Raw genomic sequence first — 25,518 nt, forward strand, 5'->3', positions numbered from 1 at the left:
AGAATAGAATAGAATAGAATAGAATAGAATAGAATAGAATAGAATAGAATAGAATAGAATAGAATAGAATGGAATAGAATAGACCAGACCAGATTGGAAAAGATCTTCAAGATCAACCGATCATCCAACACCACCTAATCAACTAAACCATGCAACCAAGCACCCTATCAAGTCTCCTCCTAAACACCTCCAGTGATGGTGACTCCACCACCTCCCCAGGCAACCCATTCCAATGGGCAATCACTCTCTCTATGAAGAATTTCTTCATAACATCCAGTCTGTGCCTTCCCTGGTGCAGCTTGAGACTGTGTCCTCTTGTTCTGATGCTTGTTGCCTGGGAGAAGAGACAAGCCCCCACCTGTCTACAACCTCCCTTCAGGTAGTTGTAGAGAGCAACCCACCCCGTTTTCCCCTCAAATCCCAGAGCACCTGGGCTCTGTTGGAGTCTCCTCCCAGCCCAGGTGTGACCACTTGGCCCTCCCCACCCACTCCCCTTTTTAATTCCCCACCAGGAGAGGCAGAAGCCCCAGGCTGAGCCCATTTGGGCTGAGGATCCTCCTCTCATCACTGGTGAGTGCCCATGGTGCACACTGGGTGATGGTGGTGGTGGTGAAAACAAAGGCCGGGGGGCCTGGTGGCCCCCCGGTTAGGTAGGGATTTTGTTGATGACCTCTCCAATATTATCCATGGGGGCTACACTGGATTTCTTACTGGGGCTGAGTTCCTCTGTGTTGTGTGTTGGCTGGTTGAGGGCCATTATAATGGAGTATTATAATGTATTGTATGCAAAATACATATTATGGTCCTGTTTCATTTTTGATCTGCTGAAGTTTGAGGGTACTGTTCCATGTCAGAGTGTAGTAGAAGTTGATAGAATAGAAGTTGATCAAATAAACCAGGTTGGAAGAGACCTTTGAGATCATCACGTCCAACCTATTATCCAACCCATCTAATCAACTAAGCCATGGAACCAGTCACCCCATCAAGTCTCCTCCTGAACACCTCCAATGATGGTGACTCCACCACCTCCCCAGGCAGCCCATTCCAATGGCCAATCACTCTATCTGTGTAAAACTTCTTCCTAACCTCCAGCCTAAACCTCCCCTGGTGCAGCTTGAGACTGTGTCCTCTTGTTCTGGTGCTGGTTGCCTGGGAGAAGAGACCAATCTCCACCGGTCCACAACCTCCCTTCAGGTAGCTGTAGAGAGCAATAAGGTCTCCCCTGAGCCTGCTCTTCTCCAGGATAAACAATCACACCTCCCACAGCCTCTCCTCATAGGGCTTGTGCTCCGAACCTCTCAGCAGCTTTGTTGCCGTTCTCAGGACTCGTTCCAGCAAGTCAACATCCTTCCTAAACTGAGGGGCCCAGAACTGGACACAGTACTCAAGGTGTGGCCTAACCAGTGCAGTGTACAGGGGCAGAATGACCTCCTTTCTCCTGCTGGCCACACTGTTCCTGATGCAGGCCAGGAAGCCATTGGCCCACTTGGCCACCTGGGCACACTGCAGGCTCATGTTCAGCCTACCATCGACCAGTACCCCCAGGTCCTTCTCTGCCTGGCCATTCTCCAGCCACTCTGACCCCAGCCTGTAGCACTGCATGGGGTTGCTGTGGCCAATGTGCAGAACCTGGCACTTGGATGTGTTAAATCTCACACTGTTGGATTCTGCCCATCTGTCCAGCCTGTCGAGGTCCCTCTGCAAAGCCCCTCTACCCTCTAGCAGATCAACACCTGCCCCCAGCTTGGTGTCATCTGCAAATTCACTGATGATGGACTCAATGCCCTCATCAGTAAACTAGCAGATGACACCAAGCTGGGGGCTTGTTCCTTTAAAGAACCTCAGTAGCAGTAGGCAAACATGATGTAAGGAACAGAGTAATACAAATGTAATTCAATACCCTGCCGCATTTCCTTCAAGTATCTTCAACAGAGTTCCCCACCCCTATGCCCCTAGATGACATTGGGAGGATGTCAAAAGTGACCAGTATGTTCTGTAAAGCTTTTATTTTCATTTCCCCTGAGAAACAGGGGTTTGGGTTTTGTTGTTGTCTTCCTTTCCCTTCCTGTCCCATCCCATTCTTAGATATATTCTGCCTTCTATGAATCAACTCAAGCCACCTAAGAAAACAACTGACTTCCTTGAATAATACTATGAGTGCCCTCATACTACTCTCCTGCATAAATGTTTCCTGAGAAAACCAGAATGTTTATTGCCCTTTGAGGCTCTCTGACTGACACAGTAGTTAAGCATATGGATATAATTTATAGCAGGTGATGGGATAGTATAAAATATAGCAAACAATGCCATTTCAGGATGAGGGAACTGCTAAGATAACTCAGTTATCTCCTTCATCAACAGTATTCAAATAAAATGGGTGCATCCCATATTTTTCAAAGAGCTATGATTTTTTTTTTCCTCTGTATATCAGCATGTGAGGTCTTCTGATATTACCCAATATATGAACTGAAAATATTCACTCCTTGATAAATAATGTCATTATATGTATAGTGGATTGTCACATGTTTTATGGGAGTACAAGATGACAGATTTTAAGTAATAAGTCTGTTTTGATGGAAGATTATAAGTACAAATTGTTGTGTTCTAAGAAAAAAGGTTGTATTTTTATGGTTATTTGGAAGAAAATGTATTTTCTGCTGACTTGATAGAGTTAGATAATGGTTGGATTCCATGATCTTAAATGTCTTTTCCAACAAAACAATTTTATGATTCTTGTAAAATTAAGTTCATTACTAACTTATGTGCAGACCCAACTTGCTTAATCTTACATATCTGTTAAACTTGAGCATTGGACCTAGCGCTGCTTGTTTCCAACTCTGCTAGAAATTGCATGCAAGTTCATATTTCTGATTATATGTCTCAGCCACTGATATTGAAAGCTAGCAGGGACATTGCTTCCTATTCAAGGCAAGGACTCAAAAGTAATTAAAGGTACATTATTTGTCTCAGTATTTACTGGCTTAATGAACACTGTCATCTATGCAATTCAGTAGTAAATAAGACTATATTTCTCTTCTGCCACTAGTTCTGTAAAGGCTAACATCTTCTTTCGTTTGCATTGATGTTGCGTTGATGTTTCACCAGATTCATACACCATTTACAGGACAAATGTCCATTTACATAGAAGTATTAAATCCCCTCCCTCCCTGAAAAAATATAGACTTGATTCCTCAGTGTAGATACTGTTTTAAAGGTCTCTTCTAGGCCATCTCCCTATCCTTTTCCTACTGCTGCTCTGAAATGCAGCATAATGATTGCAAGGATTGGGATATACATTTTAAAGTAAGAAGAGTTCACATTCACATATGACCTTTCAGGATAGGATTTAAGGTAATTTTCCTGAAATGATTATCATCTAACCTTTCTTTTTGTTATCAAAAGCAAGTAGGTCCCATTTGACCAAGGTCCAACAGCCCATTAAACGTTCAAGTAGCCTAATCTACATGTCTCTTTGATCACTCATGGTACTTTCATAAGACTTACAGCTCATGACTTTTGTTTTCATGGAAAAACAGTGTTCACTCAGCTTTTTTCCTCAGAAGTAGTTCTGATACCATTTGAATTCCTTTGAGTAAGGATCAAGAATTATTATCTTGTATTCCCTGTGCAACAGCACACAATTATATATTTGCCTTAAAACACTACCATTTATATGCTGCTCAATTTGTTTTCTGCTCTTTTTTAATTATGCAATGGTGTGCCACGTACATTTCCTTCAGTCAGCCAAGGACAGGTATTATTTAATTACATTAAGTGATTTGTTACATGTCAAAAGGTTGCATTTACATTTGAAGTGGGGATAGAACTTCAGCAGGTTCACAAAATGGTAAAAGAGAGACTACAAAGTATCAACATAATGATTTGCAACCAGCTCAGTGTAGCTCTGATAGCTTTTATCATTTCCCATTTCCTAGAAAAATAACCATTTGTTTATTCTATATATAACAGAAGAACATCAACAAGCGTGAGTGAGAGAACAAATACTTCAAGTCTGGATATTGTGGGTGGTTTGGTCCTAAAATGCAGGTTTTCTCCTTTTCTTCTTTTCCATGTTTCTGGTTTCCATATGCCTAGATTTTTTACTCCACTTTTTAATTTTCCTTTTTACCATTTGAGATTCTTTGTTCTCCTGGTTCTTTGATGTTTCTATATTTCATTTCAGCATCCTCTAGTTAGTGGAATCACTAGGGCGTTGTTGTCAAAGCCCTCCTATACTAATTTTCTTTGTAATGTTTGCTTCTTTCAGCTAGTGTATTTCTCAGATAATTTCCAAACTTCTCGGGTCTTCACCTTTATCACCATTTTTCAGCCAGCTGTTTCCAGTATCTTAAATCATGTCTTCTCAAACTGAAGTAACAGGCCTCAGTCTCTCCTTACAAGCATGAGACCTTTTGCCTTGTATCCATGGATGCAGGATGCACTTGGGCCCATGCGAGGCAGGTGCAGTTAAGCTTTTGATTGCTCTTTTACAAGAGGCCATTTGATCTTTTCAGTTTTGTGTCTCAATCTAAATCATCATAGATAAAATCCTTTCTTCTCGCCTTTCATCGTAACCTCATCTCCTTTAGAAAATGACAATGTATACTTCTTCTCAGACCACAAGTCTAAGATGGCCTCTCCCCTACCCCAATGCTCAACAAGGAGGAACTTAAGAACTTCTGACCCGTTTGGGATATGTATTTTCCTAATACTCTATAGACATGCCCATTTTATTTGGCTGACTGTAAAAGAAGCTGACAGAAAGCACAAAGATGTGGCTGTCCACACTTCACTGGTTCTACTTGATCCTTACTTTCTTACCATATCATATGCTATCCTTGTTCAATGTCCAGTAGTCCCATGTTTTTCTCAGAAGTGTATTTCATCAGATTTTTTTTTTTATTCTGCTTGTTTAACTTCTTTGCCATCTGCCTCTACTTGCCTTCACCTAAAATACGTCTGCAGTTGGATGCTTTTAGTCATCTACCAAAAATTCTCCTCTAGTTTCCAATATTTTCTTTATTTTTTTTTAATGAATATATTTTCCATTTCCCACCCTCCTCTCCCCACCCCTCAGCATGCCTTGAGTACTTTTTCCTAATCTGAGCACCTGATCTTTTGTTATACCGACAATTGCTCCTAGTTATTTAATAGGTGCAATTTTTCACATACTAGGGTTGTAAAGTGCCAGCAGAATTCACAATGATATACTTTATAATATTATTCAAAGAAAGACATTATAGAAAATATGCTGAGGAGTTCTCAGATCTCTATGCTTTTATCTCTTAGCTGATGTCTTGGGTAACTCGGTTCTGTTTTCTACTGCCTCTTCATCTCTCATCTTGAATCAATCAGAACCGCACTTGGAGCAATAGTAGGTGAGGCAGAATACCACGCCTGTTGGAGCTACAATGTCAAATGCCATAGGATTTCTACAGCATAATCATTAGAGGATAGTCTAAAGGAGAGAGTACTGACCTATAACTCCAGAAGGTTTAGATTTAATTCCCTTCTCAGTAGAAAGCAAATATCACAGGTTGTTGAAATATAAGGCTGAGTAATTCTTAATTCTTTAATGGACAACTGTTCTCCACTTTTGCAGTTGTTGTCCCCCTGTCCACAAGACTTTTAGATGCTATGGCTGCTTCTATATGAGGGAATAAAACTGTGCCAGGAATTGCTGTTAGGCACTGGTGCTCTCTCACTTAAGACAGCCAGTTGATTAGAAGAACCCCAGCATGGTGAGGTCCTGTGCCAACTAGTACTGTCCAAAAGAATGCCAAGTTTTCATCTGCAATTTGAAACACCGAATTACAGAATCATAATATGGTTTGTGTTGGAAGGGGCCTTTGTAGGTCATTTATTCAAAACATCCTCCACCCCCCCCTACAAAGAGCAAGAACATCTTCAACTAAATCATCTTGCTCAGAGCACTGTCCAAGCTGACCTTGAATATTTCCAGGGATAGAGCTTTTATCACCTTTCTGAGCAACCTAGTCCAGTGACTTACCACCCTCATTATAAGAAATTGCTTCCTTATATCTAGTCTAAATCTACCCTTTTTTAATTTAAACCATCACCCCTTGTTCTGTCACAATAGACCTGTGGTGGTGAAAGTTCAGTTCTCCCTCCCCCACAAAGAAACCACAGCTAACTCAGAGAAGCAAAATGGATATGAGCTATATTTACAAGCAGGATGAAATGCAAATGGATATATACACAATATACAGTATTTACAATATATACAGAAATATACATCAAAGAAAGTAATACAGAACAAAACTCCCTGTGACTGTTTGAGGCTGTCCCCTTAAGAAAGGGAATATTGTGGTTAGATCTAAACTAATTTCATTGGTACATTGGGGGTAAGCACCTTTTGAACTGGGAGTGCCGCAGAGAATCCTGGGCATTCCTGCACTTTTCCTCAGTCTTGCTTTTCTCCCTTTGCAGCTCGCAGCTTCTGGGCTTTCGGCCAGGCTTGACCTTGAAACTGATAAACTGCAAGGCCTGTATTAACTGCTTTCCAATTAACACATAACTGCTTTTAATTAATTTTCTCTTTTCTCTCTTTCTAACCCTCTCTGGGGAAAGGGGGAGAGAAGAGGGAGCAGAGGTGGGGAACCCCCCCTCAGCAGAGGAGGGAACCCCCATTTCTGTGTTACTTTGCTGTATATTTCTGTATATATTGTGAATACTGTAAATTCTGTATATATTTCCCTGCATTTTTCCCTAAACTGCTTTGTAAATATACAGCACCCACTGCTTTGCTAATTCAGCTGTGAGGTTTTTTTTTTCCTTTCCCTTCAATTTTTTTCTCTCTACTCACAGTGGGGGGAGAAGGGCCTGGCCTTTCCCTCAACCCTACAACACTCCCTCCTCCAGCAAGAGGAGGGTTCCCCCCCTGTACCCCCTCTCTTCCCCTACCTCCCTTTTTTAGAGAGAGAGAAAAAAGTAATTATTAAGGAGGAAATTCTGTTAGCTCAAAGTGCATGCAAGAATTATTTTTTTCTTATCTATTAGCTCAAGGTTAACAGGTCCCACAGCTGTTGCTCAGAAGCAGACAGGCTGAAAAGACAGAACAGACTGGAACTGGCGGAGACTCAAACAGAACTAAAACTTAACGTTGCATTTTACCTATCTACCAATGAAATTCGTTTAGACCTATCTTTGTTTTCAAAATATTCAGCCAGAGTGTTCCAGCAACTGTCCCTTTCTTAAAGGCACAGCCTAAAACGGTCACAAGACCTGACTAAAAAGTCTCTCCGTCTTTCTCCTAAGACCTGTTCATTTGCTGAAAGGCTATATAAGGTCTCTGCAGAGCCTTCCCTGTTCCAGGATGAAAAACCCCAACTCTGTCAACCTTTCTTCATATGTAAGGTGGATTACCTGCTTCCCTCAGGCATCTTAACTGCACTAATCAGCTTGTTGTCATCTGCAAATTTGCTGAGTGAGTGAATTCAATCCCACTATGTCACTGGTGAAGATATTAACAGTACTGGTCCCAGTACAGACCCCGAAGGGACACCACTTGTCACTAATTTTTGTTAGGACATTGAGCTGTTGCCCTTGAAGCCATGCTGGATGTCTCAGATCACCTCCCTGTCTTCTGTGTGCCTAAGCATAGGTTCAAGGAGGATCTGTACCATGATCTTCCCAGGCACAGACATGATGCTGACAGGTCAATAGTTCCCAGGGTTCTCCTTCTGACCTTTTTAAGAAAATGTGTGCAATGTTTCCTTTTTTTGAGTCACCAGGGACCTCACCTGACTGCCATGACTTGTCAAATATCATGGAGAGTGGCTTGGCAACTACCCCAGCCAGTTCACTCAGGAATCTCAGATGCGTTTTGTCAGGTCCAATATATTTTCATATGTTCAGGTTCCTCAGGTGGTCCAAAACTACTTTGAAAGCAGTCACTTTCTTTGAGGGTGAGTGTTGTATGGAAATGTGATGCTTGTCTATGTTGCTTCCTCTGGCCTCGGAAACACTGAAAAGTCCCTTTCCTTACCACTGTGAGCACACTCACCAGCTCTGAAGGATGCAGCTGGGTTATGTGGACTAGGCAAATGCAAGTAAATACAGACAACACTACAGTCCTTCTTTGAAATCTGCTTAATGTTAAAGAATGCCATGATTGTAGAGTGCTTCATAGCATAGATTCTGTCCTCCAATATATTCTGTAAAACAGATAAATGAGCCCAAATCAATAATAATGTCTGCTACAGTAGTTAAGCCTCAGTTCAAAGTAATATTCTTCATCTTCAAGAAATTTTTCGGTAGAGCTTGAACAGTAAAGAGCCTTAGTTCCAGGGATCAGACACTTTGATAATGAGACACACAAGCAGTTTGCCATGGTTCATTAATAAACAGCTTTCTCATCCTTAGTCCAATGTTAGTGATTAAGTGATATACTTATTCCTTGATTAAATGGTTCAACTTTTCAAGGTTCTTGCATGATTTTATCCATCATTTTTGTATCTGCACTCTTCTTCAAGGGAATAAATTTTCCTGGTTTCACACCTGACAATTTCTATAAATCCAAACCCCTGGGTGTTCAAAAACTGATCCTTTTACTCTGAATCATAATTGTTAAACTTGATTTTGCTGTTGTGAAACTTATCTTAGAATCCTGGAATTGTTGTGGTTGGAAAAGACCTCTACGTCTGAGTCCATCATAACCAAATGCAAAACACAGGCAAAAAAAAACAACTAAAAAGCATAGACCATCCTGCAGATAAAAATGAAGGTCAGGTATATGGGTACTGACCCATGTATTTTTTGTTTTGCTGAAATAAAACTCTCTGGAGGATGTGTTGCTTTCCAAATGATGTTTAGCTTTATTGTGCTATCTACAGTTTAATTGAACTGAATATGAAGAAACTGACATGCTTGTCTAAGCATAGCAGCAGAGGATTAATTTCTTCCCTTCTTCTCGTTTTCAGTATAGTGGGTTAGTTCCACGGGAGAGCTGGGACATGTGGCATCCAACCCTGGTGGCTGAGGCTCTGTTTGCAATTGCAAACATCTTTAGCTCCTTACGCTTGATCTCACTATTCACGGCAAATTCTCACCTGGGACCTCTACAGATATCTCTAGGAAGAATGTTGCTGGACATTTTGAAGTTTCTCTTCATATACTGCCTTGTGCTGCTAGCTTTTGCAAATGGATTGAACCAGCTGTACTTCTACTATGAGACAAATGAACCTGGCAACTGCAAAGGAATACGATGTGAAAAGCAAAATAATGCATTTTCAACGTAAGTAGCTGATCTGTTTCTGTCCTACCCCTTTGCCTCTAATATTTTAACCACACAGTTGTTGCTCATGGGAAAGAAGCTGTCTGCTTTCTATTGGTATTACAGTGATGTCTTGACAGACACATAGAAAGTAACCCTAATAATACAAATAAAATAACATTACATCACACTGTAATAATGTTTTACCCATACCACAGGGAAGTCTGTACAATTCAAGATACCTCGAAAGGCAAAAAGATAAAACAAAGTGGAGAGAGAGATAATATGAGATTGGAAAGTATTTATTTAGAATGTAAAGGTGAAAGGTCATCAGATCAGAGCTTTCTTATTCAGGCAGCTGTCGCTCTGCATTTCTTCCATGTCTGCTTGTGGGCATTAAACGAGCTTAGTGCTCTAAAACATGAAATTTCTTTGTAAGCATGATAAACTGAAGCGGGTAAAGCATTTACTCTAGGCCTCTACTGAGCTTCAGCCTACTCTACACAAGCAAATACCATATTCTAATTTCTGGTTTAAGGATTGCTTATTTTTTCTTTCACTTCAAAATCATTTTTTTTTCCACTCTGTGTTGTAGTTCATCTACAGTACCAAAATACTGCCAAATGAATACTATTTCTCTATCTCATCTTTCAGCTTCCAATCTGAATCAAATTCCTGCTAAAAATATTTGTCACTTACTACTTCCTATGAAGCATGTCTAAGCTTGTTTAAAAATACATTTATTACCAATGCCTTCATTCTCAAAGTAAATATTTTTTTAAATAGCATCTCTTGTAGCAATTTGAATCAAGTAACTTTGCTCAGCCACAGTATAATCATCTTTCATGTTAATAACATCTTCACAGTATCACCAAGGTTGGAAGAGACCTCAAAGATAAAGTCCAACCTCTCACCACAGACCTCATGACTAGAACATGGCACCAAGTGCCATGTCCAATCCCCTCTTGAACACCTCCAGGGATGGTGACTCCACCACCTCCCTGGGCAGTGAAGAACTTTCTCCTCACTTTGAGCCGAAACTTCCCCTGGCACAGTCTGAGACTGTGTCCTCTTGTTCTGGTGCTGGTTGCCTGGGAGAAGAGACCAACCCCCTCCTGGCTACAACAACTTCAGGTAGTTGTAGACAGCAATAAGGTCTCCCCTTTGTGTGATCTGAACAGAAAAACACAGGGAATTTTTTTTAATAGCTGAACATTAAGGGAAGCTGTATTATTCATCTGGGAAATAAGGAGGACAGAATCATATAAATGCTGAGGTTGGATAAGACCCTCAAGATCACCAGGTCCAACTGATAACTCTACAAGGTTCACCCCTAAAGCATATGCCAAAGCATTACATCCAAACAATCTTTAAACACATCCAGGGCTGGTGACTCAATCACCAACCTGGGCAGCCCATTCCAATTTGTGATGGCTCTTTCCATGAAAACATTTTTGCTAATGTCCAGTCTAAACCTCCACAGTTGCAGCTTGAGGCTATTCCCTCTTGTTCTCTCACTAATTACCTGTGAGAAGAGACCAGCACCAACCTCTCTATGACATCCTTTCAGGTAGTTGTAGAGAATGATGAGGTTGTAATAAAAGTGTATATTTTAATATATTTTATAATTCATATTTCATGGCAGTGGTATCTCCAAACACCACCACAACTTATCTACAAAATGTATTCACAGGTTCAATTATTTGGTTGTGGGTTTTACATTTTGCTTATAAAGACAGTTAAATGATTTAAGCACAGATCTAACATTTTCAATACAGCAATTCAAACTGGAAATACAGGTGCTGTGATCTGTGGTTTTCCAACAAATGAGATTCTGTGGCAGATTAGCTGTGTACACACAATTTGCTCTTCTGTCTGTTATCTGACCAGATGCTATGGCTATAATTTGAGCAGTCCTTGGCTTGGAGAGGGCTAGGGGGCCTCTCTAGTTGTGCCCAGTCTTTGTGCTGTAGCCTCTTCTGGGATTCAGTTCTCTTGGAGCTTTTCCCCTTTCTGCTTTGGTCCAGGTGCAAAGCCAGGGTGAAGTTGTTGGTCTGCTACAGCAGGTTCTCCAGCTGCTACTCAGGCAGCATTAGGCTCTAGTTGCTTGCTGGGTGAGAACAAGGCAAATTGCCTGACTTCTTGGCTGGTTTAAATACTGTCCCCATGCAATTAATGACCTTTAGTAACACAGAATCCTGATTACCGGACCTATAGGATAGGGCATATCCAAACATGGCCAGAGGGGCACACAGGTCACAGCTGTGCTACAAAGTTAATTACAGGTGGTACATGTTTATCTGGACCCCAGGAACTGTCCAGGTTAGCACATTTGCAGGTACGTAGCACATTCACGTTGTCTGGGCTAGGGTATGTTTGGGAGTTTGACCCTTGGGGACAGGTCCCCCCTTAGCCTCCCCTTTCTCAAACTAAACTGCCCCAGGACAACTGCTTCTAATGCCAGAAGGTGGTGTCAAGGCATACTACACCACCTTATGAGCCCTTTCTTCAACTGAGCAGCAGACAATAGTGGTTGTTCAATTTGTGCTCTGACAAGTGTAAACTGTACAAGAGGCTCCACACCAGTACTTTACCACTTATATTCTCTGTATTACAGCAGCAGACATTCAGTAGAGCATAGTTTCTGTAGGTAAAAACATACTGCCTTCTCAGATGTCTCTCTAGATTATCACTGGGTTTCATGACAGTTACATTTCACAGATGCTAATGTGTGGTGGGAAAGGGGATGAAGGGTTAAGTTTTGCCCAGTTCTGGACAGTAGGTCCCAGTGTGCAGGATGGTACAAGTGGTACCACCAGCGTGGTACAAGTTCCCACATTTCTGCAGCCTCTCTACTCCAGCTGAAGTGGGGACAGCACAGGTGGCCCACATGTACTGTCTGGGTAACCTAACCTGTCATGATGAAGTGTGAGGAGACAGGCCATGGGGAAAGTTTGTTCCAGTTAATATCAAGATTTGGGTCCAGACAAGCAGAAAATTATGTCAAACTATCTAGTTGCAGAGAACATTTTTATAGTTGGTTGTTGTTATTTAGCTTCCTAACTGTTGTCCCAAACTTCTCTAAGGGATTATCATATAATTTAGTTATAAAAGCACAAGATTTATTTCAGAGCAGCTTGTTTGTCTTTTTAATGGCTCCATTCTTTGCAAAATAAAAGATATGCTAATTATAGTAGTGTCTTCCTAATCAGACAACTCCTTTTATCTCGGTGGTTCTCAATACAAACCAGAAATTGCATAAACTGACAACATCCATCCACATAGGTATGAGGGCACCGTAATTGTTTCAACATTTTTGTGAAACACAGTCATTGGATCTTTATTCCATCCTCTGTACTCAAGTCACACGGTCAAAATACTTCAAAGGCAGATGTCCAAAATAAGATCTCTAAATCTACAGAAGTTAGAACAAAGTCAGCCTTTTGCTGACTTTTACTCCCAGGCTTACTTATACATTCAGCATTGTGTAATTAAAGGCTCAGATTAATTAATTGCATAATTGAAGGCATTAAGCCATTGTTCCCTTAGAGAGATATTCTGTATATGTTGCCTATATTTCGATAAGTGTCATTCATCTCAATCAAGTTAAGGACTTTAGTGTACCTGAGAAAAGCACATGTATTTTTATTGCACAGCTATTCCTTCTGGGTTTTATTTTTCAGATTATTTGAAACGCTGCAGTCATTATTCTGGTCTATATTTGGACTCATCAATCTCTATGTGACCAATGTGAAAGCAAGACATGAATTTACTGAATTCGTTGGGGCCACCATGTTTGGTACCTATAATGTAATCTCTCTGGTTGTTCTACTCAACATGCTGATAGCCATGATGAATAATTCTTACCAACTTATTGCTGTAAGTTGTTCTTTATCTTTAGATTGTTTATAATATATACCATCCCTCTGTTCCTGCATTGCATTTTTCTGGCAGTAAATGTTGTTTTACAGACAGGACATAGGAACAAATGATCTGATTTGTCCCAATTATTTTGTACTATTGTGGAATGGCACAGAAACCAGAATCCAGACAGATTGGGCAGAGGGGAATTTCCCCACAACTCTGAATGGGAAAGAGGTGGCCCTGCTCCGGAAGCCAGCTCATAGGTTGAGAAGATTATCCTGAAGCTGATGGCAGGTGATAGGGATTACAGTCCTGCCCAGGCTGCAGGATCTCTCCCAACAGCCTCTGACAGACTGTTCTGTTTCTGCTTTATTTTTAACATATTATATTTATTAATATTTAAAAGGATGCTTTGTTTTGTGTTTCAATATAGTGTGAATATGCAGTTAATAAAACTTGGATATCCATGTTTCATGGACAATTTTGCACCCATTAGTGATTATAACTTCTCATTCAGCAGTGTTCTGTTTTCTCTTTTAATGAAAACTGTCTTTATCCTTATCAGAGCTATTGGCTTATTTTTATTTCTCAGCTGTCTATTAACATGACTAATAAAAGGAAGCACTGATTCATCATATGATAATTCAAATACAATCATGCAGAAAGCAAACAAATAAAATAAAGCTTCACAGACTTCAGGTTTTTAAATGTTCCTTTTTCCCTAATCTGGAAATTGCAAGGTTTTTCCACAAAAGAAATACTGACTACATGTGTTTAGAGAATGCTAGCTGGCAAAGTCTGTTACACAGTATCACAACATACTACCATTCATTAAAACTCAGACTGCATGTAGAATACTTTTCCTACTACCACTTCTAACTTGCTGGTTTCATCACTTTATATCTGGCTAAATATTAAAGGTTAGGGCTTGACCTGTAGTTTTAAATTCTTGGCTACTCTGTTTGTTGTCCAAATATAATATTAGTTATTTCAACTTCTTGTTTCAGGTGCTAAGATTAGCAATCTTTCCATGGACTTTAGTTTAATTTTTCTTTTCAAACATATCAAAATTATACAGCATTGTGTAGAAACCAATAAAATTAAAAGAAACAAACAACAACAACAAACAAACAAACAAACCACCAACAACCAAAAAAGCCAAAACCCACCAAAGTCAAACCACCCCACAACCTATTCCAAATATATAATTCTGAAGTAGGAAGGGGAATAAAAAAAACTATACTTGACTCAACACTTTTAAGTAGCCTTATAATTTCTTGGGTAACCTATTTGTGAGTTTCTGGGACTAACAGTTTCTGAGGGTGCACGAGATTTACAGAAGCCGCTACACAGCAGAGTAATTAGAGTGATCTATGTGGAATAATAATGAGTTGCTTTTATAACAAAACATCTCTGTCAGAAATGTAGCTTTTTTTCCTGCTTGTAATTATCCATTGTTGTTTGAGACACACTTAATTATTTAAAAGCCTGTAGCAAAGAAAGAAAGGAAGGTTGAAAGTGGAGATATATTGTGCGTTTCTATCATCTCTTTACTGAAATAAAGCATCTTAACTTTGCTTTGTGTTAAAGACCTTCTGTTAAAAGAAGATCCTAGCATTTCAATAAGAAAATTCATTAGTATTTCAGGGTTGCTCTAGTTTTAGGTTTCCAAATGTTTCACCTCCTTGATTACAGCAACATTTTTCCTGGGGTTGTTTCTTGTCTGCAGGATCATGCAGACATTGAGTGGAAGTTTGCTCGAACAAAACTCTGGATGAGTTATTTTGAAGAAGGAGGAACTCTGCCCACTCCTTTTAATGTCATACCAAGCCCAAAGTCTCTGTGGTATTTGATCAGATGGTTATGGAGACACCTTTGCAAGAAAAAAATAAGAAGAAAGCCTGAAAGTTTTGGAACAATAGGGGTAAGTCTTGTGTTTTACTCTGCCTGTAGTCCAGGCAACAACCTAATCCACCGACAAGTAAATCTCTCTAGTTATTTTTTCTGCATTTGCCATAGAGAGAGCAAGTCACTGCCTTGGTAATTAGACTACAATTCCAATACAGAGAAAAAAAAAACCAACCAAAAACCCTATTGTGGGTGAAATTTGGATAATGGTACTTTCTCTGTAACAGAGATTTGGCAAAAATAAGTATTTTCAAATCTGTTAGAAACTCAGATAGCAAAGCATTAAGAGTACAAGGATGTCTTGTAGGTAAGGGGAAGAAGAAAGAGTTATAGTCCTTGTGCTTTTGACACTGGTAGCAAACTTTCACTCATTTCAATGAAGCTGGAGGGTATGGTATAATTCTTTGCTGAGCTATCTATTTTTTTCTTTGTATTTCTTCTCAGTTTCTTGAAAAATGAATGATGAGGATAGGGTTTTACCTGCATATTCTCCTGCCATATCCTGTCATTCAGTTGAAACACCAGATATACTTGGAGGAAAAAGTTCACAGGGATGTACAGATATGTGGTGACCAAGAAACCAGATATGAGCCAGCAATGTGCACTTGCAGCCCAGAAGGCAAACTGTATTCTGGGCTGCATTAAAGGAAGCCAGCATATCAAGAGAGGATTCTGCTACTCTGCTCTACTCTGATGAGACTTCACCCAGAGTACTGTGTCTAACACTGGGGTCCTCAATACAGGAAGGACATAGACTGGAGTGAAGATGATCAGTGGGCTGGAGCAACTCTCCTATGAAGACAGGCTGAGAGATTTAGGGTTGTTCAGCCCAGAGATGTGCCAGAGAGAACATGTGGCAGCATTTCAGTATCTGAAGGGGACCTACAAGGAAGCAGGGAAGGGATTGGTTACAAGGGCATGTAGTGACAGGATGAGGGGCAATGGTTTTAAACTAGAGCAGGGCATTTAGACTGGACATTAAGAGGGAATTCTTTTCAATTAAGGTACTGAAATGCTGGAACAAGTTGGCCAGAGGGGTGGTAGAGGCCCCATCCCTGGGGATATACAAGGTCAAACTTGATGGAGCCCTGAGCAACCTGATCTAGTTAAAGATGTCCCTGCCCATTTCAGGGTGGTTGCACAAGATGACCATTGAGGGTTCCTGCCAACCCAGTTAATTCTGTGATTCTATGACAGAGGAAAAGAATATAATAAATATAATGTAATACAATGTAATGTAATATACAGAAAACTAATTCACAACTCCTAAGCTGGTGAATGGATTTTTTCCTCTTTGTTGAAATACTCTAATCAAATTTATTGAAGTATCTTGATCTTGTTGGCCAGTATCTTCACTGTGAAATTAAAATATGCTTTGCTTAACTGCTGTACTTGTAGATAGGAAAGAAATAGCCAGAACAGGAATCTTATAAGAATGCAGATAAAATTGAAACAAACTAGTAATAGTGTATGAGAAAGAAGCACAAGAAAACTTGATTTAAAAAAAAAACAGTGACAAACAGACAAACAGTGATTCCGCTAGAAATAAAAATAAAAGGCATAAACTAGCATGAATGACAAAGAATTTCAAGAGTAAACCATCGCTGTGTAACCTAGAAAGGAAAGAAGTAAATGCAGAGAGCAAGAGGAGGAAAAACTGTGAGGTTTTGTTAGAAAGAGAAAATCAAGAGAGTGATGTGTTTGTGTGTGGGGGAGAGTGGGCAATGCTTCTAGGCATTTGTTAAACATTTGGTGGAGATGATTAGCTAGTGGAAACTGATACAGTGATACTGAGTTAATGGAGTGATGCCAGTGTAAAGCAGCTGAAGATCTAGGGTTGGTTAACACATGACACTGTTTGACAGTGACAGATCCAAAATATCCTTATACATCCCAGCAATCTCTTCATGACGCTATTTTCTGTCAGTCTTTATGTTCAGGATAAGAAGTTTAGAGGTTTTTGTCCTCTCTCTTTCAAGCTGCAGCTCTGGGACTAAGTTCATTCCTGGCTCTGTGAAATAATAAAAAAAGACATAGGATGCTCTCAACCTTGTGCTAAATGGCAAGGTGAGAAAGGAGTTTCAGAAATAGCACTCCCTGGTTCCCAAGGCTGCCTCCTGCAGGGGTGCATAAACATCACCTTCTAGGAATTAGCAGCTTGGTTTTGGAAAACTGGTACAGCAAAGGGTCACAGGGCAGGGGGACTGTGCAGAGTTGGTTGGGAATTTTCCCAGATATGATTTTCTGTTTTATTAATTTAACAAATAGAAAAACCCTTAGACCCAAAACTGTCTCATAGATGTATACCAGTTTCCAAAAAAAAGGCTTTTGCTGGGAAAGACTTTTCAACTTCAAGACAGAATTTCCATTTGGAGTCAGAATGGTCAGGTGCCAATTACTTGCAGATAACAAATACCTTGAGCTAAGGAACACTCAGATTCATTTCTGTTCTCCAGTGGATATTTAGCTATTGACCCCAAGTAGAACAGCTCTGACAGGAGAGATTTTCACCTCAAAATCATTAAGACCTCCAGAAGGAGTTCTCTTGGGAGGACAGAAGAGAACCTGAACTTCCTTATAACTAAATGTCAACTACTAATTACTGAACTTTTTGGGAGTGGGGGACATAGGTGAGGGAGAAATGTAGGACATTTTTTATTATTTTTCTGTATAATATTTCTTTTAAGTATGGTTTTGTGAGACAATATGGCAATCCCAGTCCGTGAGCACAGAGGGTTCACCAGAAAAGCCATCCTGGCAACAAGATTTCTAACTGCCTGGAGAAAGTGAGTGGCTCTAGCTGACCAGGCAGATTTAATCCACACATCTGGACATCTCATAAAGTTACCAAGTCCCTCATCTTTAACAGAAGCCAGAGTAAGGCTATCTGAATTTCAAACATTTTTAATTTCTAGGCTCAGTTGTGCATCGAAGCTCCAAAAAGGGATTAAGATGGGGGTATGCACTGTGCATTCTGACTTCCACATTAGGAAAGCTTGTCCATACCCATATGCATGTGAGAGCCATTATTCACTCCAGCAGTCAGGTCTCCACACAGTTTGAGCAGATGTAAACCAGGTGCTGTTAACTGGGTTTTCCTCAAGAGGTCATCAGTGAAAACTGGGAATGCCATGGTGGCTTCACAGTTTGTCCTCAGAGAATATGCTGCTTTCTGGCTTTGAAAAACTTATTCCCATCATCCACAGCTCAGCCTTGGGTTCCCAGAACTTTTTCAACTGTACCAACTTACTCCATCACAAATTAAATGTAGAAATTAAATGAAGATTTTTCTCTGCCTTTTGTGTAGGGATCTCAGGCAACAGCTCTCTGACTCCGGGTCACCAGAATCTTCCCTGGAATAACTCTGGCCTCAGAGTTACAGGATAGCATTTGTTATTAGAACCTACTTCTTTTCACTGAGAGCTATGTTATGAATTCTGATTCCTCCCCTATGACCAGTACTGGGAGGGGGGGAAACACTATAAACTAATTTTCAGGCTCATTTTATTATATTGGATATATGGATATATGAATGCTGTGTTGTCTGTAAGGCAGAGCTCAGATTTCAAAATGTTTTGCTCTGAAACCTCTAAGTGCCAACTTTCCTAGTAGAAAACTCTAATCAGTGGTGGTGTACTGCAGTGTTTTTCAGTAGGAAAAGCAATATTGTGCATCCAAATACTGTGTCAGTGCTACAGGATATGAAACAGATGATAGACACAATGGATCTGGCTTGTTAAAGTCAGTATTTTTCAAGGATCAGGTGTGCTATCTACATAGGAAACTTTAGTGCCTAAAAGCCAAGAATAATGAGCAATGAAGGATTCAAGGATTCATTAAATGTGCCACCAACAGCCCACTGTAAAAATATAGATATGAGTACACTTGAAAATTCATCATATGCAGGGAGAGCACATAATGAAGTGGTTCAGGGTCAGGATGGTTTACAGAGGAGTTGCTAGTGAAAAGATTTATCTGTCTTCATGAAGTAGAAAAATGTCAGTAGAAATGTCTGGCATGGTTGCTTTGAAGGACCAGCATCGCTGCTGCTTATAACAAAGCTATCATGGTAAAGAACAAGGTCTGCAGGGAGGTGAAGTGCCTCTGAAAAGAGGTCTTTTAAAGGCAGTTTTGTGGCTCTGACATCTTTTATTTTGCACTGGGACAGCTGAATCAGTGGGTGGAGGAGGGAAGCTTTTTCACACATTCTTTCTCCAAAGCAGCACACCGCCCAGCCATGCTGATGGCAGCTTCTCTAGCCTCAACTGCAGCTGAAGGAAGGCCAAAGGTGCTTACATGTGATTTCCTAGCACTTCAACTCTTCTATTAATTAGAGGTCTTCTACCTTCCAGATTTCAGCACAAAGTTGTTTCCTTTTGTTTTGACATATCCCTGGTATGCAGCATTGTCTTTAGCTATTATCACAAAGTACACTTAAAACTCTGAAATAACTGTGTTTGCTGTTTGATACAGGTAGCCATTCTGTTACCTTTGTTAGCTGACCTTTGCAAAAGCCAAATGAATAACGTAATTCTCTTGATTAGGCTGAAGTTTTCCTACCTGCTCAAGGCTTTTGGGTGTCCCAAGGCTACTCCTTTTTTGCTCTCTGGAAGTCCATCACTATTTAAAAATGGAAGAGATGTAATAAAAGAAACCCGAATCCCATTGGAATAAATTGTACTGTTTTCCTCAGATTGCATTCTACTTTATATCTGATCAGTCACCAAAACAATGTTTTGCCTACAATTTTAAGTATTTCAGAGCAGGAATGGGAAAGGATTGTCAGTGATGTCTGCAGTAATTGATTTCTTTTGTGCAACTGATGTTTAGATAAACAGTTACCTCTTTTCTAGCTATACAGATTTTTATGCCATTTTTCCAAGCAACCTACATGACGATTATTGTCATTCCTCAGGGAAAATATCCTTTCCTCTTCTCCTGTTTGTTCTTCAAGTGGAAAATGATGCTGCTACTAAGTCAATAGAAGTGTTTTATATTTTCTTTGTAATGTGTGTTATTTAAAAGCAAAGAAATAATACCTTTGACCTGGAATGGAAATCAGTAATGTGGAGTGTTTGTTGAATAGCCAAGGACCATCTCTTGGGTAAATCTCTTTGTCAGCACAGATAAGTCCTTACCCTTTTTATAGGATTCTTCTTTCAAGATAAGCAGTATGTCCCATAATTCAAGACAATCTTTTCATTTTATGGACCTTCATCAGTAGGCAGCTTGAAATCAAATGCAAACATTAAATTAGAATTCCTGCTTCATAAAAGATACAATTTTGACAAAACACTTCAAAGTAAGTAATTCAGTGTTATTGAAATTTTGGACTGTTTAAAGGGATTTTCTTCAAGCAATGCAAATTGCTAAGCATGGCATAAGCAGGAAAATCAAAGTAATTATCATTACTAGTAAAACTACTATTAAAGCTTGCTAAAGGAAATTAGTACCCTCTTTAGACAGTGATAAAAATATCCCTTTTAAATTCATGATCTCACACAATATTGTCTTCATAAAAGTGTTTCTTCCCCTACTAGTATTTTTAGCCAGGTTTAACTTTTATCCCTTTGTCAGCCATCCTTTTCAACACTTCATTATGCACATAGCACAGCAGTTACTTGGAAAGAATTTTGAACAACCACAAATTAGACCACGACCGGCTGGAGAAAACCAGATCAGCTGAGAACTAAATAAGGACGATGTGAACATCAATGTCTTTTTATTTGCAGTGAATAGCTTGAATTTCAGGTGTGTTTAAGCAGATTCATTCTGCTTTCAGCAGAAATCAAAAGATAATGTGGTGGGTTGAAATTTCCCCCCCCAACATTAACTACCACAGGTGATTATGAACTAGAGACTGAATCTGAATGTTTAAACAGTAGACAACTGATGGGGATAATAACTTTGGTAGGTTATCTGTAAGCCTAATTCCCTGCACACTGCATACATATCTGTATGTGAAAACACCCTTAAATGCATTTTTTTTCAGCTACTCAGAGGTATGGATTGAAAAAAAAATGTGAAGTGCTGTAGAACTGTTGTGAATACATTACTACTCCCTTGTTTGTTTTGTTTTGTTTTGGATAGTCATCTCAAATGGCACTTGTTGACATCATATTGAAACTCTGAAAGTTTCAGAATCAGTTGCATAAAGTGATAAACCTGGATTTAGCTATTTCTTTGTATGGACACAAAATTAAATCATAGAATCACAGAATGGTTTGTGTTGGAAGGGGTGTCCAAAGGTCATCCAGTCCACCCCTCCTGCAGTAAGCATGGATATCCTCCATTAGATCAGGTTGCCCAGAGCCCCATCAAGCCTTACCTTTAATATCTCCAAGGATGGAGCCTCAATTACCCCCCTGGGCAACCTGTTCCAGTATTCTACTACCCCTGTGGTAAAGAATTTCCTCCTAACATCCAACCGTCTACTTCTGCTCTAATTTCAAGCCATTGCTCCTCATCCTATCACCACAAGGCCTATCACCAAATAGTCCCTTTCTAGCCTTCTTGAAGGCCCCATTCAGGTACTGAAAGGTTGTTATTAGGTCTTCCAGGAGCCTTCTATTCTCCAGGCTCAATAACCCTAGTTCTCTCAGTCTGTCCTCATAGGAGAGGTGTTCCAGCCCCATGATAATTATTGTGGTCCTCCTCTGCTCCATTAGGTCCATGTCCTTCTTATGTCAAGGGCACAGGAGCTGGATGCAGTACTCAAAGTGAAGTTTCATGAGAGCAGAGTAAAGTGGCAGAACCACCTCTCTGGATCTGCTGGCCACACTTGTTTTGATGCAGGCCAGGATGTGATTTCCCTTCTGGGCTGCAAACACACACTGTTGGCTCATGTCCAGCACCTCACCCACTGGAACTCCCAAGTCTTCTTCAGGGCTGCTTTCTATCACCTCATCCCCCAGCCTCTAGCAATAATGAGAATTGTTCATTTATTTCACATTTTACTGTAAACACAAGGCCATCAGACAAATAACTGCAGAAGGTATTCTGCAAGACAAGAATCAACATGCATTTTATTTCTAGGGGCTATTTGCTTTACCCAAAGTGCATTTCAATTACACTTTCAAGTGTTTTTACCTTTACTTGTGAGTCAGATCCTGTTCTGAGAGCCATGGATTCCCTTAGTGCTCTCAGCAGGAGCAAAACATCCCCACCATGTGGTCAACTGAGAAAAAGTGGGGAGGGAAGGAAGAAATTCTCAAAAGAGGAGGGTATCAACCTTCACACAACAGCCTTGCCCCCTCTGACCCCAGCAGTAGGCAGGCTTGCTTGTCCCTCCACCCTTAAACACAAGGAATTTTCATCTTCTCTTTGCATGAAAAACGACCTGGAAAAATGCTGAAGATGCTTATTTACTCCACAGTGACTGTTCAGAACAATTAGGAAATAATGATTTTCTTTTCTGTAAGTTTTTTTTGCCAAGCCCCACCACACAGCTCCTTCATCCCTCAAATTAATTACTAAACAAGAAATGAACTCTGAAATGTAAAATGATTATGAGTACAGGGAACGTGGTAATCATCAATTACTGATCAGATTCAAGTAAAAGATGATGAAAAAAATAACCTTACTGTGCCTGCCTCATTATGCAACTGAGGCCAATTTTAACAAGTCCCTTGGATGTCCTTTTATCCTATTTTAAGATGCTGTAAGTGTTCTGTTTGGTAGAAATACAATCAGTGCTCAGACACCTTCTTTTCTTACCAGCAGCAGATATAAGAATGCAAGTCAAATTTGTCTTTCACCAGACAGGGATGATTAAGGTAGAGAATAGGGAGATGTGACTCAGTATGTTATTGAGGACAACAGTTATTCAAGGACTAAGTAATCCATGCCCTCCCCCCACCAGTCTTCTGGACAGCTATTACAAAGGGCAGTATAATGTAATACAAAACTTGCCTGAAACCTGCACTATACTTTCATCCTACCACACGTTTTCTCTTCCTCTTCAGAGGAATATCCCTCTTGCTCTCCCTGTTTATCAGCACTAGGCTTTGTACTGCAAGTTAACTTTCTTTCTTTGATAATTCTTTGAAATTAAGTGTTTGTAATAGGGACCTGAGCAGAAAACTTTTTCTCTGATATGGTTTTATAGTGCAAGTTTTGGTCATCTCTGTCTTTAATGAGACATTAGGTCCCATGGCAAGTGTCTTGCTAACACTATGCTTGTGTCAAGCTTTTCTCAACTCAGTAAAATATGCTGTGCAAATGAGTGACATGATTACAGTGTTCCCCTTTCGTCTCAGGTCAGCTGCTTTGAGGCTCTGCAAGCAGAAACCTGGCTGCCCCCACTGCATCCATGCCAGTGCTGGAATAGCAACACATTGGTGAAAATGTAGAAAATCCACTTGCATTCCCAATAAAAACATTATCCCTTCTGTGAAGCTAATGACAGGCTTTGCTTCAACACTGTCATTTTTCAGCAGACTTTGAACCATGTCTCCCAGCTTGCTAGATAGCACATTTTGCACAGAGCTGCTGTTTTGCTATGCTCTGAGTTTTTCATTGTCGGACAGGGAATAATTTTTTGTTGATGTTTTCTGTTTTTCAGAGGCGTGCAGCTGACAACCTGAGAAGACACCATCAATATCAGGTACAGGCCATTGTTTATTTTCTGAGTAATCAAATCCTCCAAAAGGTCTCAGTGAAGGGAGAAACAAAAAAACACCAGGAAGAATTTTGTGAGAAAGCAAAGACAAAAATAAAAATAGGAAATAAATATGCCTACTTATTTCATCCTTAGCAAATGAGCATAGCATTTTTGTTGTTCAAACAATAGCATTTGAGAAGCAGGGTTGTTTACCTTTGGCTTGAAAAAGGATATTCCTAAAGTAATAATATATAAAAAAAAAGTCACCAGTATTTTGCCCACTGCAATATGGATTGCTTTAAAAAAGCAAACACAGAGCCCCACCTCCCTGATGGAATTCATCAGGAACCTCCCTGATGGAATTCATCAGGATCATATGTGCAGCTCACAGGCAAGCTTCATCAGAATCTTCTCTCCATCTCTCTGACATTGGTCCCCCATAGACAGCTTCCTGCCCTTTAATAACCCCTCTGCCAGTATATCCTGTAAGCTGTTCTTCTTCTCCATCCTTCTGATTTCAGCCTCTGATTTTCTGAGAATATTGTAGCATAATAAATAATTTTCAGATTTATTTTCTATTTTTGTTGTGTTAAAAGGGCTGCATGTTAAACAAGATGGGAGCTGTACACTTGTAGGTTCGGTACATATCGATTCCTTACGGGAGATGACTAGTTAAACTAGGAGTTCTCCAATCTGAAGAAGAGGCAGCTATGGGAAATACAACAGGGATCTATAAAATCATAGGGAAGGTGAACACCCAGCAGCTGTTTGCCATCTATCCACAAACCAAATGCTAGACATGTACTGCACTAGCAAGGCAGTAGACAACACTTTGAGGGAAGTGATTGTTCTCCTGCAGCCCACACTTTTGTAAGAATCTATCTGGAACAGCGAGTCCTGTCTTGGGCCCCCCACTACAACAGAGATGTTAACAAATTGGAGGCAATCCACCAAGATGTTTGGAGTGCTGACATAACAGAAGCTCATATTTCAACCTGGAGTATGTTAAGGGGGGAATCTAATTGCTGTCTTCAATAACATAGTGGGTGGTTAGAGAAAAGAAGCAGCCAGATTTTTCTCAGAGGTGCACAGAAAAAAAATGAAAGTCAGTGGACACAAATTATGGGAAGAGAAATTCTGTAAGGGAATTCATGGTTCCAGTGAAGGTAGCTCAGGGAGACTGCTGCATCTTCACCTTACCCGTGGTGCAAAGCTGGATGGGCCAGCCTCCAGGCACCTTTTCCAACCTAAATAATTTTAGGACTCAGAAATAGAAGGCAACAGGTGAAACTATCAGAGAGTAGGATAAAAATAAACAAAACTCCAAATGGAATCTTATTCCAGCTATACTGTGGAATTCGTTGGCAGAGGATTTGTGAATGCTGGAAGTTTACATGAGTCTAAAACACACAGGGAAATCTGTCACATCCCATTAAACCTCGAACTGTCATTTCAGATTCAGAATATCTCTGAATCTCACATCACAGGAGGCTTGGGAGAGTATAGCTGGAAATCACATTACACAACCATGCCTCCTGAGGCATCAACAATTGCTTATTGTCAGACTGCATGTTCCTGGCATACCTGTGGTCAACTTAATACAGCCCTTCACAGGATAACTCGTCTCAGCCCCTTCCATTAAAAGCAGAACAAATTTTCAACAAGATCAAAGGTTTGTATGATTTTTGTCATATTCCTAACGCACAACGAAGTCCAAGCAGGTGCAGTGACTGTGGTTTAGTAACTAATATCAAGAAAGCTAATACAATATTTTATACTTTCAGGAAGTTATGAGAAATCTGGTTAAGAGATATGTTGCAGCAATGATAAGAGATGCCAAAACTGAGGAGGGACTGACAGAAGAAAATTTTAAGGTATGTATGTATGTATATGCTTATCTCTCAGTCCT

General features: G+C 40.1%; 1 protein-coding gene across 1 annotated transcript in view; it reads left to right on the forward strand.

The window, feature by feature from the left end:
• TRPC4 (transient receptor potential cation channel subfamily C member 4) overlaps positions 1-25,518 on the forward strand; it is a 176,835-nt gene that overhangs the window by 148,602 nt on the left and 2,715 nt on the right. The window contains exons 7-11 of the mRNA XM_068142478.1: positions 8,943-9,256; positions 12,919-13,114; positions 14,829-15,023; positions 23,571-23,612; positions 25,394-25,483. Coding sequence (XP_067998579.1) covers positions 8,943-9,256; positions 12,919-13,114; positions 14,829-15,023; positions 23,571-23,612; positions 25,394-25,483 — 837 coding nt within the window. The remainder of the gene's footprint in view (positions 1-8,942; positions 9,257-12,918; positions 13,115-14,828; positions 15,024-23,570; positions 23,613-25,393; positions 25,484-25,518) is intronic.

The sequence above is a fragment of the Melanerpes formicivorus genome, unplaced genomic scaffold (genome assembly GCF_026170545.1).
Source record: "Melanerpes formicivorus ecotype bairdi unplaced genomic scaffold, bMelFor1.0.p_v2 SCAF_1, whole genome shotgun sequence".
Lineage (NCBI taxonomy): Eukaryota > Metazoa > Chordata > Aves > Piciformes > Picidae > Melanerpes > Melanerpes formicivorus.